General features: G+C 47.7%; 2 protein-coding genes across 8 annotated transcripts in view; one reads left to right on the top strand and one right to left on the bottom strand.

Moving 5' to 3' along the window:
* The window catches only part of FAM53B (family with sequence similarity 53 member B), a 48,206-nt gene extending 44,205 nt beyond the window's left edge, over positions 1-4,001 (top strand). For all 3 annotated transcript variants that reach the window (XM_065066761.1, XM_065066760.1, XM_065066762.1), the window contains one exon: positions 449-4,001. In XM_065066761.1, coding sequence (XP_064922833.1) covers positions 449-778 — 330 coding nt within the window. In that variant the 3' untranslated portion in view covers positions 779-4,001. The remainder of the gene's footprint in view (positions 1-448) is intronic.
* Positions 4,002-6,028: 2,027 nt separating this feature from the next.
* Positions 6,029-18,228, bottom strand: part of LHPP (phospholysine phosphohistidine inorganic pyrophosphate phosphatase) — a 76,179-nt gene continuing 63,979 nt past the window's right edge. For 4 of the 5 annotated variants that reach the window (XR_010473368.1, XR_010473367.1, XR_010473365.1 and 1 more), the window contains one exon: positions 6,029-6,802. Coding sequence is in view for 1 of the 5 variants with exons in the window: in XM_065066763.1 (XP_064922835.1) it covers positions 6,712-6,802 (91 nt within the window). In the remaining 4 variants the exon portion in view is untranslated. Of the gene's footprint in view, positions 6,803-7,447; positions 7,569-18,228 lie in introns of all 5 variants that reach the window. The other variant, XR_010473366.1, reaches the window with a different exon arrangement.

Consider the following 18,228-nt stretch of genomic DNA (forward strand, 5'->3'; position numbering starts at 1 on the left):
GGACACCCATCACAACAGAGGGTTGAGCAGCACACAAGCTCCAGCTGCTTAAAGAAGGGCTGGAGTTTCTTGTAGCTAGTTTAGTACGTGGGGTTGTTGGAAACACTCATTTATTTTTGGGAGAACTGCTCTGTACGGCCTTACGCGTGCGACTGGGAGGCGCATGGGGTGCAGGTGGTGGTGGAATCATAGAATGGTGGAGCTGATCTGGACCAGGATGGGCCTGGATTTGATATTGCAGGGGTGGGAGAAGCGCAGGAGCTGCCATGGGGAGGTCGGGGTTTGCAGCAGCTGCTCAGCTCCTGGAGTTGGATATTTCAGCTGATCTGCTGGGATGGGGGGGTCGCAGGTTTGGGGGACTCTCGCCTCATCTGAGGCAGCCTCAGGATTCCCTCTGGTCTCTGTCCCCGCACGTCTCAGCTGCTTTTTTCCCCGCTTGTCTTTGCAGAACCGCCAGACTTTCAACAGCCTCACCTGCCTTAGTGCTGCAGCTGAGGACGGTTCCCAGCGCCTCCCTGCCCCCCAGCCCTGGACCGCGGCACCCCGCTCCCCGGAGGTGATGCCGGGCAGGACCCCCGCCTGCACCCCGGTCCCGGAGCCGCCACGCTCACGGGCCGATGAGCACCGGGCCAGCAGGGACGACCTCTCCTGCGAGGAGGAGGAGGATGGCGGCGGGAAGGAGGAAGACGGGGCGGCGTGGCGCAGCGGCGGGGCGGGCGCCGAGAGCCTCTTCCAGCTGGACGGCGAGATAGATATTGAGCAGATTGAAAACAACTGAGGAGGGAGCGGGTCCCCTTGGCCTGGGTTGGGGGGCTGCCAGCAGAGCCACAGGGCTCCCCGCGGGGTTTGGCGGGTCCTGTCGCCGCTCTCCTCCCGCCGGCTGGAGGGGATGAAGCAGCTTTGCCAAAATTTCATCAGGTATTCCGAGCAATTTGCGTGTGTGTGCGAACCTTGAAATTCTTTGTAACTACTGTAGCCAGAGATCAGCTAGTCAGGAGAAACCACCTGCCCGGCTGGGGAAACTGGGCACAGAGACCGCTAAAAATTCGCATTTAGTGAGTAAATGGCTTTTGCCGACTTTGTATTGGAGCCGATGGGGCTGTCCATGTTCCCCCGGTTCCCACCTGTGCTTGTTTCTTCTTAGGGGATGCACAAGGAGAAACCAACACCCATGGGACTGGAAAAAGTGGGGGAAAACCAGAATATTGAGATTTGCAAACCAAGCGCTGGCTGGTGGCTGCAGGGCCGGCTGCGGCTCCTCTTCCCCGGCTGTGTCCCAGCAGCATCCCTGGCAGTGCCATGAGAAGGAAATCACAAGTGAAGTGTTTTGCTTAAATTTAATAATGGTAAGAGCTGGATTTTTACTTTTTTTCTTAATTTTATTTTCCTGATGAGGAATTAAAGGGACCCACTGGCCCCGCACAGCTCCAACGCGGAGCAGCATCCGCAGCAGCGCTCGGCGGGCGCTGCCCGAGGATGCTCAAATCATCCCTCTATTTTTCCATACCAATCCCTTCTTTGAAACCCATCAGGAAAAGGCCCCATGGGGCTCGGTGCCACCCTATCTCGGGTTCCTATCACCCGATTTTGAGTGGGGCTGGGCTGTTTACCCAATTCCCAGCAGCTGTGCCCTCTTTGCTACCTGAGGCACAGCTGCCGCCCTCTTTTTCTTTTCTCTCTGTCTTACTGTGAAGGGGCTGCACGCCCGAGACGCCGCGGGGTTACTTGACAAAAAATCAGCTGACAAAAAGGCTGAAAATCCAGGTAGCAGCACTGAAAGCTTTTCCTCTTCCTGTGCCTTTTTTAAGCACAGATAAAGTGGTGACCATTACGTTTGTACGTTAGGAATTCTCTTTGGTAAAAAATAAGCTGTCTGCTTGCTAACAGGTTTAGAAGGACATGTATTTTTATTTTCTCCCTCTTTTTTTTTTTGTTTGTGTGTTTATCTAAAGCTCTAGGAAAGCTGTACAAGTGGCTTCCAGCGTCTTCTGCAGGTTGTCTCAGGCTCAGGGTTTACTTCCCGAGCTCTGCAAAAGCAAGAAAGGTAAAGAAAAAGGTCATCTATACCAACAGTAATTGAAGAAGTAACATTTTTAACAGGGTTCAGCACCATCTGTAGGAGTCCGTAAATCAGGAGGGGCTGAGAGCCACTGGTACAGGTGTTATTCATCATTTCTGGTTATGTTAGTGCACTTTTTTCCTGCGGTGGTTCGGGATGTGTCTCCCATCCCAGGAGAACCCATCCGCTGTTCTATAGCTTTATCCCCCTCCTGGCACCGCAGAGGTTTAGTCTGCTCCCCCTAGGCCAGGCTTTGGTAGGCAGCGCCAGTCCCAAATAGTCCGGGAGGGGACAACAGGGATGTCTTTTCATTTCGGGGAACCCTCCAGCTCTTTTAAAGTGTTGCTTGAGGCATCGTCTGGAAGAAAACACATCTTGGCTTCATTTTTAGCCCTCCTGTTATGGAAAGCGCTGCCCGTCTCAGACTTTTGGGAGTGTTGAGCTGTGGCAGCGTTTCCCCACAACCACGACATGATTCTCGGCTTTGAGTCTTCCTGATGCTCGATACCCCCGACACGTCCCCGCTTTCGGGGTACACGCCTCCCACTGGCACCTCCTGCCTGACCGAAAAAAGGGCAAATTAACCCCAAATCCATGTCTGGCTGCAGCCGCAGGGCTCCAGGTGCATCACCGGGGCTGTAATTCCCAAGGGCTCCTGTTTTCTTTCCAAGGGCTGTGACCGGTGCCATGCGACCCCCCCCAGCAGGATGGTGACCCATGGACCACTACCCAGCTGTAGTCGCCGTAGCGTTCAGTTTACACACAGCACAACCCGTTTGCCTTACTAAAGACGCTTCTCCAATGAGTCATGGCCTTATCCTGGGCTGCACAGGCTGCAGGTAGTGACGGTTTGGGGGCCAGGGTGGTGTTCTGTTGGGTTATTTCGTTGTTGGATTTGTATGATTTCATGTACTTAGTTTAAGAAAGCCTTACTTTTAAATTTTTTTTTTCTCTCTCTGTAGAGGTAAAAAAAGAAACCATTTGCGGATTTATATATATATAAATATATATATAAATAAAATAATTAAAAAATATTAAATATAATATAGTATGTGCCTCAGAGTCAGGGGGACATCCTGTTGATTGTAAAGTCCGAAGTGGTTTTGCTCCCCGGCATTGGGAGCTCTGGACCCTGCGACCATCACCCCAGGGGAAGGGTCTTGCTCGTGGTTTTTAAAGGACTTTATTACACAGATGCTTCGGTAACCTCCCCCAGCAACTTCCTGCCGGCTGCCAGAATGTGATATTAAAGTAATATACAGGCAATGGATGTTATTGTAGCTAAAACAGGCTCAATATTGTGAAGAGACTCGGTGGCTTGTCCAAGGTGCGACCCAGGATGAGCGAGCTGGTGTTGGCAGCAATAAGGCACGAGTCCTGAATAAAAGGAGTTTAATAAGACAAGTCTTAGCAGGTGCATGGGGGGTTTGTGTGTGTGCAGATACAGCTCTTTGAGCCTGTCCTATGAAAGTTTATATCTTCAAAAAGAGACAGAAGTATTTGTAAAATAGATTGTAATTTTTCCACGTTATAGCGTAGCCCGTTCGGCCCATAAAGTCGCCTTTCAAGTGCATTGTTGAAAAAGCTCCTGGCTGAACCAGGCTGCCAGACCGAACGTAGGACGTTAGAGGATTGTAGCGGTGCTTTTCATTGGTTTATGTTCCAGAAATCAAAGGAGAGGATGGCCAAAAAATAAGTAAAAAAATAAAAAAATAATAATAAAAAAAAGAAACAAAAAGAGAAAAGAAAAAGCCTTCTGAAGCTCTGACCTGTAGTAGCCAAGTCTCGCTGCAGATGCACAAGCGCAGCGGGACGTGCGTGTCCCCGGGGAGGGGCTGCCCACTCATCCCCCCTCCGTGACTTGATATTGCACTAGAGCAGCTCAGTCTCAGGAAATTGCTTGTTACTTTTACTGTGTAAATAAAGCTTCCTGGTTCAATAACCCCCGGCTGGCGTCTCGCCTCTCTCTGTGTTGTCCCTGTGGCCGGGTGGTGCTGCTGTGGGGTTGGGGACATTGGGGATGGGGGTCACAAAAATGGATGTGGGTTAGGAAAGCCCCCCCAGGTGGGACCCTGCATTTGGGTGTCTGGGTTAGAAATGGTAAAGGGTGTCCCAGCCTTGGATTGCACCAGAAAAATGGGTATTTTGTGATGTTATGGCTGTTGTTTAGCTGCAAATCAACATTTCAGTGCAAAGTAGCATCTTATGCTTTTTGTTTAAGGACAAAGATAATTAAAGAATAAGAGAATTGTTGTGGTTGGAAAGGACCTTTAAGATCATCAAGTCCAACCATTAACCCAACACTGCCAAGTCCATTACTAACCCATGTCCCTAAGAACATCATCTACACGTCTGTCCAACCCCTCCAGGGATGGTGACTCCACCACTGCCCTGGACAGCCTGTTCCAATGCCCCACAGCCCTTTCTTTAGTGAAATTTTTCCATATATCCAATCTAAACCTCCCCTGGTGCAACCTGAGGCTGTTTTCTCTTGTCCTACCACTTGTTACTTTGGAGAAGAGACCAACACCCTCCTTGCCCCTTAAAATCTAAACCCGAGCAAACCAAGAGCCCAGAGCAGGGCAAGAGCACGTGGGGTATTAAATAAATTCTTGGGGAAACAGGGTAATTAATATCTCCCTGCAGCCTTTGTAAACCAGAAAGGAAAACGTCTGTGTTTCTCTGAGTAAGCAAACAGTTTAAAAAGTTTCATGACAGATGGCAGGATGTTTATCTGCCTAAACTTAATCAGATTGAAGTGATAAGCTTAGTATAATAGAACAAAAAGGAAGAATTATAGGATAAAAAAGAAATTCGCAGTGATCTGTCACAGCCCCAACATTCAAGCACCATTTCACGTGCTCATGGATGCACACAGTGCTGTACACTTTGGCTGAACTGCTACCCAGAGGATAAAAAAGATACAAAAACAGATTAAAAAAAATGCACTAAGGTCATTTTCCCAGATGTGGTTTATTTTACTATAGTTTAATTCCTAGTCCTCTCTCCCTTGCTGTCCCCAAGGGCTGGTAGCTCTGAAAAACAAGCTTCCAACACTCACAGGCTGCTCCAGAAACACGGAGCATCACTTGGGCATCCCTCAGGGTCACCTTTAGGGGCTGGGAGTGCTGGAAACATAGCTGCAATTATTATTTACCTCCTGCTTGCAAATGCAAAGAGCAGTAGCTGAGTGCTGGCAGCAGCCAGAGCACACTGTGCATGTATAGATAAATATATGTAATACGTGCGTTATTTCTTACCTTTCCATCGTCCCGTGGGAGGTCTGAAGCAGGTTAAAGCCCAAACGGTGCACCTGTGTGGTTTGGGTATCCAAGGGAATTGGAAGAAAGTTTAGCAATTATTACTCAGAAGTTAAAAAAAGGAAGTGGCTGAATGTTTCCACATAATATTTATAAAGCAGAATTTGTAGTCATGGCAGGAGAATTGAGAATGGAGCTGGTGCTTTAGAGAGACTGGAAACTTAAAGCCAGGAGCACCAGCACCGGGCAGAACCGAGTTGCCTTTGTCGCAGAGCCAAAGCCACGTCTGCCACAGGATTCCCCTGAGAGAGAAGGAAAAGCCCATCGGTCCCACAGCCCTCGCCAGCTTATTCCAAACAGGGAAAAGGCATTTCAGATCACAGAATCACAGGATGTCAGGGATTGGGAGGGCCCTGGAAAGCTCATCCAGTGCAATCCCCCCATGGAGCAGGAACACCCAGATGAGGTTACACAGGAAGGTGTCCAGGCGGGTTGGAATGTCTGCACAGAAGGAGACTCCACAACCCCCTGGGCAGCCTGGGCCAGGCTCTGCCACCCTCACCGTGATGAAGTTTCTTCTCATATTGAAGTGGAACCTCCTGTGTTCCAGTTTGCACCCATTACCCCTTGTCCTACCGTTGGTTGTCACAATCACATCATCTGAACATCCCCTCCAGCAAGGATGTGACTGAACACAACAACAAACAGATCCACAGGACAGAGTTTATTCCTGACAGTGCGGTTATTCCATAACATGTCACAGCATTACCACGTTCCCAAGCCCTAACCCAGGGCAGTGCCCAACAGGCACTAATCATGGCAGGAACACAGTTACTGGTTTGCCACAGGGGCTGGGCTGGTGCACCCAGGGCTTGGTGGCCTCCCTCACCCCACAAGGACATCTCCCATCCCATCTCAGGCACCCCAAAAGGCACAGAAAGGGTGAGTTAAGCAACCAAGCCTGTCTGTGAAGGAGTGTGGGGTCCCCTGTTTCCCACCTGGGCACCTCCGGGTTGAGTCCATGTGTGAGCGAAGAGTTAAATGGGGCAGAAACCCCAGCATCGGCCCGAGCCCTTCATCATCCTCAGGGTCCCCTGGGGCAGACAAGGCTCAGCGCAGCTAAGAAGAGCTGATTCCACCTGCGCTGGTGGGGACACAGCACCACGGGAAGGTGTTCCAGGTGTGTCAGAGGATGGCAGGGTTGGTGTTTCCCTAATAAGATCAGTAAATCATTTTAGTACCATTACGTGAAATATTTCGGAATGCAGGCGCTCGGCACCCCAGGCAAGCCTGGGTCTGTCAGTGTCCGATGGAGGTTGGGGAAGACAAAGCAGCCTCGTGAAGGGGCTGTACGAGAGGTCACCTCCTCATTTCTTCCAGCCACCCCCGGCTTTATATCTGCTGGAGGATCACGTCAACGGCTTCGGCAAGGTTGTTCACGTAGGCATCAGGCTTCACGTGGGGGTGGTTTTCATCACTAGGCCTGCAAAGGAGACACGAAGGCACAGCTCAGCATGGACAAGCCCCCAAGCAGGTCCCATGTCACCAGAGCCCAGGGTAGCACCAAACGGAGCATCCTCAGGTGAGCCTGCATCTCACATTCCTCCATTTTCTGCCTTTCTCCCCCCTTTTCCCCCCATACCCAGGTCCTTCCTGGGTGCTACAGTACATCCCACATCCTTTTTGCAACTGGGCTGCGCAAAACTTTGTATGAAAGACAATCTACATCATTAAATTAACCCAAATTAACGCACTGTATTTTACATGGCACTTTTTCATTCAAGCAACAGCAGAATCCAACAGGGATCTCTGGGCGGACACTTCACTATGAGCCTAGGATCCTAAAAACTGCGCAAGTAATTATTCCCCTGTGCTTTTTCTCTAGAAATAGGCAAAGAAGATAACTCACTTCTGACCTAGAGATGTGGAAGGTCTGTTTGTAGCTTCAAATAATGGGAAGGCTCTGTCAGGGTTTAATTTTGCAGGCCCATCATCTTCTTGTCAGTCTAACAGTGGTGGTTTCAGACATCACCATGAAAAGGGTCAAACACCCTCACTGCAAGTCACCATCCCAAAGCAGAGCAGCTTGAAGCCATTTGTTGCCAATGATTTAATTAGAGGTACTTGCCTAACGAGGCACAGATGCACAATCGGATTTCACTGACTCAGCAGCATTGCTGGTGGGGAAGACATCTTTTTAAACCTTGTGGTCCTGTTGTGACTTTTTGGGCTGGGAAACCCAACTGCTGCTGTGGAGAAAATATATGTATTTTATACGCTTAATGGCTTTTCTTTGGGAAAGAGATGAGAGCCCTCATGTCCACCTCCTATCTCTCTCACTCCCTGTTAAGGACAAACCTTTATTTAGCACAAGCCATTTTCTCAGCGGGGAAGATGCATTTCCCATCGGATGCATGGGAGGCAGAGAGATTATTACTATTATCTATGATGTGCAGAACTTGGGGAACACTTGTCCACACAAGTACCAAATGATTTCTTCAGTTGCAGCACTGAAGCTCCTCAGGGCTATTTACTTTCTGTCTATTTTTCACATCCACGCACATGAGCTCCTTGCAAAGGCCCATTCTCTTTCAGGAGCCCGTGATGCTTGAGGTTTTACTTGCTGTGAAGCTACAGTATGCAATGAGGTAAAATAAATGACACTGATATTCAGCTTTCCTTGTGACACTTGCAAAGCCGTGTCTGCCACAAGGACCATGGCTCCCTGAAACAGGCTCTACATTGGTGCTGGTTGTCATAAAAGCATCTTATTTAAAAGGCAGAAGGTTATTCCATGGGTCTTTATTTAATTATCCAAGGTTCATCTTGTTACAGGGGTTGGTTGCAATAAGAAAAGCAATTATAAGGGTTTTTAGGTTCTCCTGAACTGAAGAAGAATTTAGATTGCTGAAGTTAAAGCAAGTTATATTATAAAATGGAGAAAAGCCTTCAAATATAAAGCAAGTAAAAATCCAGTATGCGTCTATTCCTTAGGTGGCAATTATTGCTCTACCCCCTGATTTAACCAAGTGGCTTTTATGAATACAGAAATAGCTTTGGGGGTGTGTGTGGTAAAATACTTATTTCTTGGCACTAATTTGAATGAAGATCTAAAAAAAGCAATGAACAAAATTTCTTCCCATTTTGCACCCTGAAAAATGTTTCTTTCCTAGCTCATACATTAGGAGGAAATTTTAAGAACTGCTTGAAATGAGCACTTCAAGAAATTTTCAATGACACAGCACTCGATCTATGAAAAGCACATTGCCATTGATATTGGTGCTGACTGCACAGAAATCCATCTGTAACTGAGCTGCTAAATACCAGTCATCGAGGAAATGCCCTGTATACACTTGATGTGTGCTGTGGTAGGGGTGGGTGTATATATATATGTGTGTGTGTCTATATATATACTGCAGGAAAACAAATTAGGAAATAAGCTATTTTTACCCATACGTCCAAAATACTGTCCTGCCACCCGTGCTGCAGCCAACCAGCCTCACTCACAATAAATCCAACCATAAACTGGCACTAACCCATGTCCCTGAGAACCTCATCTAAACACCTTTGAAACCCCTCCAGGGATGGTGACTCCACCACTGCAATTCCAATGTCCGACAGCCCTTTCTAGGAAGAAATTTTTCCTAATATCCAACCTATCCATCCCTACCCCACGGCTGGAAAATGTACTTCGTTTCAGCCCACGGCACAATTTGGAGTTACATTTTTGAGACATATCATATATCGTACATTATCTATATGCTCATCACCGCTAAGGTGGGGGAGATGCTGTAAATAAAACTGTCTGAGCGCTGTAGGAAAGCAGAGAACTGGAATAGAACCCACTTCCCTGCTCTCTCGCCTTTTCCCAGGGCCGTGCTTGGAGCTTTTATTCCTGTTAGTGCCACTCCAAGAGCTGTTTCATGTGGCCTCTTCCTTTGTCTCACGGAACGCTTTGTAGCTCACACAACTGCACACAAATAGCCAAGCAACGCTTTTTTTCCTTCCCCCCCCTTCCCCAGCTCAGTATTGCTCTTTTAAGCATCTGTCGGAAGGAAACTGCAAGCAATAATCCCCAAATACTAACGCCAAGAAGCGATGCTCCAAACGTAGCGCAACGAGCACAAGTCTGGGTGCCAGAAGCGAGTTCACAAAACCTCCGGGCAAACCCAAGATGATGCATGACGAGCCCTTTTTCTGCTGTCCGAGGGGGGCAGAGACCCATGTCCAGCCTCCCGCTGGGGGATTTGGGTTGTTTTCTAGGAGAAACCCCCAGTTACAGGGAGTTTTAAGATACCCTTCAGTGGAGAACTGCTCCAGAGCTCGGCCCCCATGTCCTGTGTGGAAACTTCAGCCAAGAGCAGATCTTCGCTCTCAAGGTTTCTCTCTTCCAGGGACAATGAGACTTTTTGCGTTGCACAACAGAAATCACCACAGCAGGTCTCAAAACTGGCAGTGGAGGTTACTTTTGTAGTACTTTTCTTTTTTATATTCCATAAATAAATAAAAAAAGCTAAAAATATATTTAATTCACTAGGTCAGCTGAAGAATCAACTTGCATTGAGCTTTTAAAGACAAACTCCTTCTGATTTTTTATATATATATATATATATATATATATTTATTTTTTTTTTACATGGGACTCTGGTTGCAGAGAAGAACATAAATCAAAATGACAGAAAACAATATTCTGTAGCTGTCAGCAGTCTTGGCCAGTGCACAAACTCGCTTGTGAAAACTCAACTGCAGCCTTGGGGAAACTCTCTCTTCAGTAATTCAGGGCTCCTGGGAGCTGCTGGGCACCACAGCCCCGGTATGTGCAACAAAGAACATTTTCCAGCCCAAGCTGGCCAGGATAGCTGTGAAATGTGGCTCTTCGTTCCTACATCACAGAATCACAGAATCACAGAATCACAGAATGGACTGGGATGGAAAAGACCTCAGAGATCATCGAGTCCAACCCTCGGTCCAACTCCAGTCCATTGACTAGATCATGGCACTAAGTGCCACGTCCAGTCTCAGTTTCAAAACCTCCAGGGGCGGTGAGTCCAGCACCTCCCTGGGCAGCCATTCCAATGCCTGACCACTCTCTCTGTAAAGAATTTCTTTCTAATCTCCAGCCTAAATTTCCCCTGGCAGAGTTGAAGCCCATGCCCCCTTGTCCTATTGCCGACTGCCTGGGAGAAGAGACCAATCCCCACCTGGCTAGAGCTGCCCTTCAGGTAGTTCTAGAGAGTGCTGAGCTCACCTCTAAGCCTCCTCTTCTCCAGACTAAACAATCCCAGCTCTCTCAGCCTCTCCCCATAGGGCTTGTGTTCAAACATTGCATCTTATGGCCACCTCGCTGGTATATGAAGCGGTCAGGGAAAGAAGCGGCTTGGCCAACGGGACCCTCTGAAATCCAGGGTGGTCCTTGTTGGTCCTTATACATGATCTGCCCCTCTGTGCACAGGGCAATGTTAGAAGTGCATGATCTTCAAAAGAAAAAGCCGTCCAAACTGATCTATACATTACAACACATTAAAGATATGAAGTATCTTTAGCATGATACAACACGGACAAAGGTCTCGAGGCTCGGTAGTCACTCATGTCCATCAAAACATCCTCCTCTCCCAGGGACCATCCATCACTGTCGCTGCTGCAGAAGCTGAGCAGATATCTCCACCCCACACGTTCTGAGCAAGATCCTGTGCCTGTACTAAACTGGTTAGTTCAGATCAGTGCTTTGGTCTGAGCCACCAAGGAAGCAGAAAACCGGTGCTGCAATTTTAGTTCTTCACTCAGTGCTAAGAGAAGCTCCAGCACAGTATCAGAGCCCAAAGGGATGGTTCCCTCCTGGTGAAGCACAAAAGCAAATCCCAGATCATGAGGGGCAGTGAAAAATCAGCTTCTGCAAACATAAGAAGGTTCACTTACTATCTGGGTCAGATTCCCACTTGTGTAGGTCTTGTCTGGCAGCTAAATTCCCTGCCTAGACTCACTATCAGGAATCGCCCCAACCTACTATGTAATTTTCTCAACAGCTCGCCCAGATGCAGTTGAATATTTTTGATGGATGAAGGATCCACGCTGCACAGTCCTTCGAAGGAACCACCACGAGTCTTTAAAAGTGAATGAAGCAAACACAGGCAGAAGAGAGCATTGCTAAAAACAGACCTGGAGTTAACCCTTTCCTTTCTTGTATCGGTTGGGATGCCGGGTTTAATCTGTGCTTTGGGCGCTGTGCTGGGACTCTCCCAGGGGACCAATTCTGCACAGGGAACTGGAGCGGCAGAACATCTACACCCCCCAGGAGCAAGGAGGGGGTGTCTGAGCACCAAACCCTCCCGTCACGCTGCCCTAGGAAACTTCACGTCCCGGTTGGAATGACTTTCTCAGCGCCTCAGTGCTCATTTCCAATAAAACATATGGAGAACAAAAAGGAAACAGCTGGATTACAAAACATTTAGCAGATAAAAGTGGAGGTAGCCACAGAGATGGAAACAGCCCCAGAATCCAGCTCGACCCCAGACCTGCCGGAACAGGAACAGATGGGGATTGATCAACACACGATGAGTATCGCAGGTTAAAATTAGCTTTTGCATAGTTCTTTAAAAATAGGGGTAGGTAGGAAAAACACCACGCAGGGCCAAAGCAAGGCACAGAAGTTAATTTGAAAAAGACAAACGATCTCACATTCCAGCGTAAGGAGCTGTGGTTGTTTGGCAAACCTGACCTGAAACGCCGTGTCCCACGGTCGCTGCCCTTTCCAGCAGCACAGCTTAATGCGCAAGAGCAAAACCCGGCCCACAAACCCTCTGTTTGCACAAGGGATCTCTCTGTGTCACCACACGGGCTTCCCACCAACTCCCCAATTAAACAGCATCTACTCCTGCTGTATAACATTAGATACAAATCTTGAAACCATTTCTCCTGACAGCGTATTCTTCAGGGGCTCTTACCACGGCTGTAAAATATGTGAGAGAGAGTTTAACAAGATTTTCTTTATGAGGAATGTAAACAGACACTGTAACCTTTGCTGGTTTCTTTGGCCAGATGCAATAATTTCACTCGGTGCCACGGGTGAAACTCTCCTTTTTGTGAAACGTGCAATTTAATCAGTTTGGCGCTGAACACCCAAATAAATCACAGTGACTGACAGCACACCGATGGGCGGCTGATGAGTGGCTGTGGAGCACGTTTTCTGACGTTACAATCATAGAAAATGATGAGAGACAACTAGAAACACCAAAGTCACTAAACGCACCCAGTGCTGGAGCAGCTCCCAGAACTTCAGGGAATCCTATAGCTAGACTCCATATCTCATATCATGCTCAGATCTCCCCCAGAAAAGAAAGAGAGGTTTTTGTGGTTAAAACACTAGATTTTGGAGAGCAGAAGGTTTGCCCTCACGAAGCAGCTAGTACCTGCCTTTGCTTTGCTGCCATCATTTGGGAAGATGCTTGATGTTGATGGGCACCATCAACAGAAGCTTCTCACCACAAGCCATGCAGCCGAGGACATCTCCTACATTGCTGCAGAAGCTGGTGGCCTCTAGAGATGACCTTCCCATGCCATCTCTTGGCCAACACGTCTGCAAGAGCTCCAGCAAAGCCAACCCATGTCTGAGCAAACCAGCGTCTTCCACTGCTCCTCTCACCTCCCAGAACTGCACACGCAGCTAATTGTGTTTAATTGCAACTCACTTATATTCAAGCATCTGCAAACAGGCGGAAATTAAGAGCCAAATTGTTTGCTGACACCTGAAGGAAGCCTGTGGGCTTGCCTCTTAATCGCTCCCATTTATGTTAAACTGCTACAGTTTTACCTGAGCAGAATGAACCGGCTTAGGTACTAGACTTCTCCAGGCAACATACATGAAAATACTGAGATGGAGGGGACAGGGAGTTATCTTCCTGCATACATTAGATTAAAATAAAAGAGGTTGGGCAAATTGTAGCAAACATTCCCTAGATCTTTGTTTTTCTGCATTTCAAGGCACTTCCTGGGGTGAACACTTGTACTTTTCAAATGCACGTGTGCTGAAAACTTAATTCAGAGTGGTGTGGCAATCTGGTTGTTTCTAATCAGCTGGCTGCATGGTGATGCTCTAATGAGTTGAGATATGTAACTGCAGAAATAACTGCTTCAAAGAGGCTGCTGAGAGCATTGGACAGGCTAGAATAGGCGCATGGGGCAGCACTTGGTGTCCCTGCTGCAGTTTGCTCTACCAGGTCTTTTAAGAAGACACTAATTGCGCCAAGATCCGATGCAGGACATCACGAGGGCGAGCAGCGAGGAGGTTGGAAATGGTGATCCTAGTGGTAGGTATGAAGTGGTTCAGAGCAGGACAGATCACAAGCTGGACGCTGGCAGTGGCGAACTTCCATGGATATTCTGTGTAAAGCTTGCGAGAGGGTCAATACAAATATTTCCAATACACCTCTTTGCAAGCACAACCTTTACTCACACCAGTTCTAAACTATCCCTCAAGCAATCCCAATTCCTGCCATTTTTGCAGGACACCAAGCAGCCACTGAACACGCATGGCTGGGGAAGTCAATGGATTTTCCTCCACGCAACCCTATTTATTTTCTCTAATACAGCACATGTGAACACGCGAGATTACGAGTTTTGGAGATTAAAAGTCCTGAAAGTCTTTGTTTGGGCTGTGGATAGGACACATACATGTTAATCCACATACTTGTTTAAGTAAAAAACAGGCATGAAGAAACACAGGACGGCGATGGGGAGACGTGATGCGAAGTGCTGCCATTGGGTCAGAGGGTACTTGTTGGCTAAAAGCTCTCATGTGATTACACCAGAGCATGAAGTTTTATTAGAAGTGAGTTCTTTCCCCCACCTCCAAAACCTCTCATGCAAAAATGCACCAGAGAAGTCAAGCTTGTTTGAACAAATATTTAAACAAGCAGAGCACCGGTGTTCAGGCATCTGGGCAGCAATTTTCCTTGTCAAAACTGGAGAATTTTCTCATCTTGTAAAGGAAAAGCTGTTCAGCAGGGGCTAGGCGTTAAAATAATCTGCACCAGCGTTACTGTGGAGGAGATGGGGCAGCACACACACAATTGTTCTGGTCTTAAACTGGTTCCCTGAACACACATGGCCTGGGGACTGGTGGAACCTGGTGGCCATCAGGGTGGTAAGACACTCAAGTGTCCCCTTCTGCCACACGGGGTTCTGGTCCCTCCTCTGCCCGTGCTCAAGGCAGCATGCGGGCTCTGAGCTTGGACCTACTGCAGTCCCATCCAACCCCAAATCCAAAGGTTAAACCATCCTGGCTCAAAAGCCAGTCTTACTCCATGCTTGGGATGATGGAGACTTGACTGGGACTCCTCAGAGAAGACTCAAGTGGAAGGGGGAGGTCACCTGGGTTGTCCCCATCATGCTGGCCCAGACTCAATTCACCCAGCCTTGTCTGTCTAAAACCAAGATGCTGTGCCCAGGCTGGTCACCAGAACCTCTTCTGGAGCCTCCTCCTTGGGACAGACAGGTCCCTCTGAGTGGAAAGGGAAGGGCGTTCATCCAGTTTTCATCTCATCCTCTTAGAGAACAAGCCCGGATAGGAAACATCCTCTGGAAGAGATATTCTTTCTTCCGACTGACTATTTAAAACAGATTATAAGCTCATACCCCAGAACCAGTTCTTCGACAGCCAGGGTTAGGTGCAAAAAGCCTGGTCTAACTTTCAGATAAGTCTAGATAAAGTTAATGGAGATAAATCCTACCTCTTGCATTACTGCAGCCTGTGAGCACTTGGGAGAAATGAACTGTATACACCAGGTGTGTTTAAGTGCGATGGCCCCCAGGCTGGATGGGGTGGACTGGGGGATCAGAAGCTCTGCACTGGACATACAGATGCACCGACTGCTGCAAGGCAAGTCCAGCACAGCTGGTTTCAATCAAAGCAAGCCTCCCTCTCCCCCTCAAAAGTTAAATGCACATTCGCTGTTTGCTGAGAAAATCCAAGAACGGCCCCTGCTTTGCCAAACTATCCCAGCTAACAGGGTGTTTGCAAGCACCGTGAGACTCAGCTCTGCCCGCCTGGATTAATTATTGATGACCTGTATGGCTTTGCCAAATGACCTTACTCAATTCAGTAGAAAATAATTTTCAATGCCCCCGAGAAAGACTTTTCTTTGTGCATATATACAAACAGATGTGCATCTTAAAGGCAACTGATGTATTAGCTATTAACGAGACTTAATACTACATGAGGGTGGGAAAGATTAATTTCAAGGGCTAAATTTGAAGCTCAGTGGTGCTCAAGCATCTTACTCTGTTAGGCGCTTTTAAAAACCTTAACCTAAGAGAAGATTTTATTGCTTTCCTTTAATACGCTGCTTACAAAATCCACATGAAACGTGTAAAATGAATGCTGGCTTCTGCATTTGCAAAGCATTGCATGGAGATTTAAGTCGTAGAACTCTGGTAGATCCAGATGCAAGTAAGAAAGAAGCTTTGCAGATCATAAAGGAAAGAAGTCTGTATTTCAGATTTCTAATGCTGTTTGGACAAGTTTAATTTTAAAAGTATTAGGCCAAAGTTGCACTGATAATGTAACTCTCTAAACAAGACACTCAAAGACACAGCATTATAAGACGGCTTCTCACCAAACAAGATGTTGAGCTAAAGAGAATAATATTTTTCTTCAGATGGCGCTCCATAAATCAGCCTAAATTAAATGAGAATGAGAGTATGAGGCTATCTGTGTCATCCCAGGCCAATTCACCGTGACCTCCCGCTGCAAAACCTCTCTCAAGTGAGAAGCCAAAATGCACCCACACTGGAAAATCAAGGCAGGCTCTACATCTGTAGCTGCAAAGTCGCTCAGCCTGGAGAAGACAAATAACATGGTCATGGCAGGACCTCTCCATGGGGTCTCTGTCTGGCTTCTCCTCCCAGACCAGACAGGAATATTACATCCAACCTCGCTATGCACAAAGGACAGAATCACAGAATAATTTTGGTTGGAGGAGACCCTCAAGATCATTGAGTTCAAACATTAACCTAACTCCATCACTAAACTGTTCCTGGATGTCAGGAACTCATCTGTTTCTAAATATGCTCGTGCTTTTAAGTGATATGACAAAAAGGAATAAATTTTTGAACTAACTGGCAAGAGTTGAGCCTATGTTTTGAGTTGGTGCATTATTTATGCAGATCCCACCCAAATAACTTGGGGGTGCTCCTCAGAAACTGCTGCCCCTTCTAAAGCATAAACTTTGCTACAGTTATTTCAAATTTTGGATCCTTTGCTGAAACCACCCTGTAAATTATATCCTCATAATCTTCAAGTTTGCATGCTGTGAATGTCTGCCCAGCTTCGCATCCTTGTCCACAGTGCCGAGGAGGCTTCATCTGCCTAAGCAATATTTTTACCGATACCTGCCAACCTGTTGATGTAGCCACAGCACTGCTTGCATTAGAGCTCCTAAATACAACAGAAAACAGTACAATCCTGTATAGACCAGCAATAGGAAGCCCACATCGGATCCCTTTTCTTTTTTAATCAGCAATGGAGATCTTAGGTTAGGCTACCTCCCTCCAGAGAAACACAGGATGTCCTCTGTTGATTAGGTTCACAAAGATGGGAAGCTGTTCAAAGAATGATGACATGCTGCACTTATGGACCCTGCTTCATCCAAGTATCTGGAGATATTCCAAGAGCCAAGAGAAGGCTCTGGGGAGACTTTACTGTGGCCTTTCTGTACTTAGAAAGGGGCCGATAAGAAAGATGGGGACAGACTTTTCAGCAGGGCCTGTTGCGATAGGACAAGGGGTGATAGTGTTAAACTAAAAGAGGGGAGATTCGGGCTGGACATGAGGAAGAAATTGTTGCCCTGAGGGTGGTGAGAGCCTGGCCCAGGTTGGCCAGAGAGGTGGTGGATGAACCATCCCTGGAGACACCCCAGGCCAGGCTGGACGGGGCTCTGAGCAACCTGAGCTGCTGAAGATGTCCCTGCTCATGGCAGGGGGGGCACTGGATGGGCTCTGAAGGTCCTTTTCCACCCAAACCATCCTGTGATTTTATGACCTGAATTAAGTTTCCCACCACCATGCCCCAGTGCAATGGTGAGCAGCCTTAGACCTAATGACCCCAGTGCAAACACCATCTGCTGCAAATTCCTCATCTTTTATGTAGCTCTAAAGCTTTGTGAGATGCATGGACATCTCTCTCTCTCTTTTCTCCATGTGGATCCAGAGCAGTCCTTGAAGAAGGGAAAAATTATGACCACAACTCGCCAGCTGGTGTGAATTCTGTCCTCTCGCTTATGCTATGTAAGCCACAAAGACATGGCCACTGGGTGAGCTGGGAAGGTCCCTTCAACCCAAACCATTCTGTGGTTCTAAGATTTTGGAAGCACAGCAGGAACCGTGCGGCCCTGGAAAGCCGCTTCCCGCAGCCGCACAGGCAGCCAGCGAGGAGGGACGGCCGCTGCATCTTCATCCTCCTCCTGGCACCGCGCAGGACACGGGAGGCAGCGCTGGGCTGAAGAAAGCCAGCTAGCACATTTTTCAAGGTGTCAAACCACATCTACGTTTGCACCTAAGAATGGATTACAGAAAGTATGGTAAGCTCACAAGTAAGTGTAAGAATTAAATCCTTGGCGCTCCTGGCGCTCAGCCCTTTGCTTGGGCCACGAGAATAGTCTGAGGTTTATACCCACTTCCTTACAGCTTCGAGTTGCAGCTCCTCAGATGATAGCTGCTGGCATGCCCGATCTGCTGCGTGCTACAGCACACGTGTCGTGCAGACTCAGCACAAACCTCTGTCCCCACTGAAGTTTTCTAAGAGTCCTGTCAAGTTCCCAGCCCCAGTCAAGTCAATGGGGACTTTGCTTTATGTTGTCAAATAAATAATCCTGGATTTGAAACAACTGGCTGCTGAATACTCGTGTTTGAGCGGTG

The sequence above is a fragment of the Columba livia genome, chromosome 6, assembly GCF_036013475.1.
Source record: "Columba livia isolate bColLiv1 breed racing homer chromosome 6, bColLiv1.pat.W.v2, whole genome shotgun sequence".
NCBI lineage: Eukaryota > Metazoa > Chordata > Aves > Columbiformes > Columbidae > Columba > Columba livia.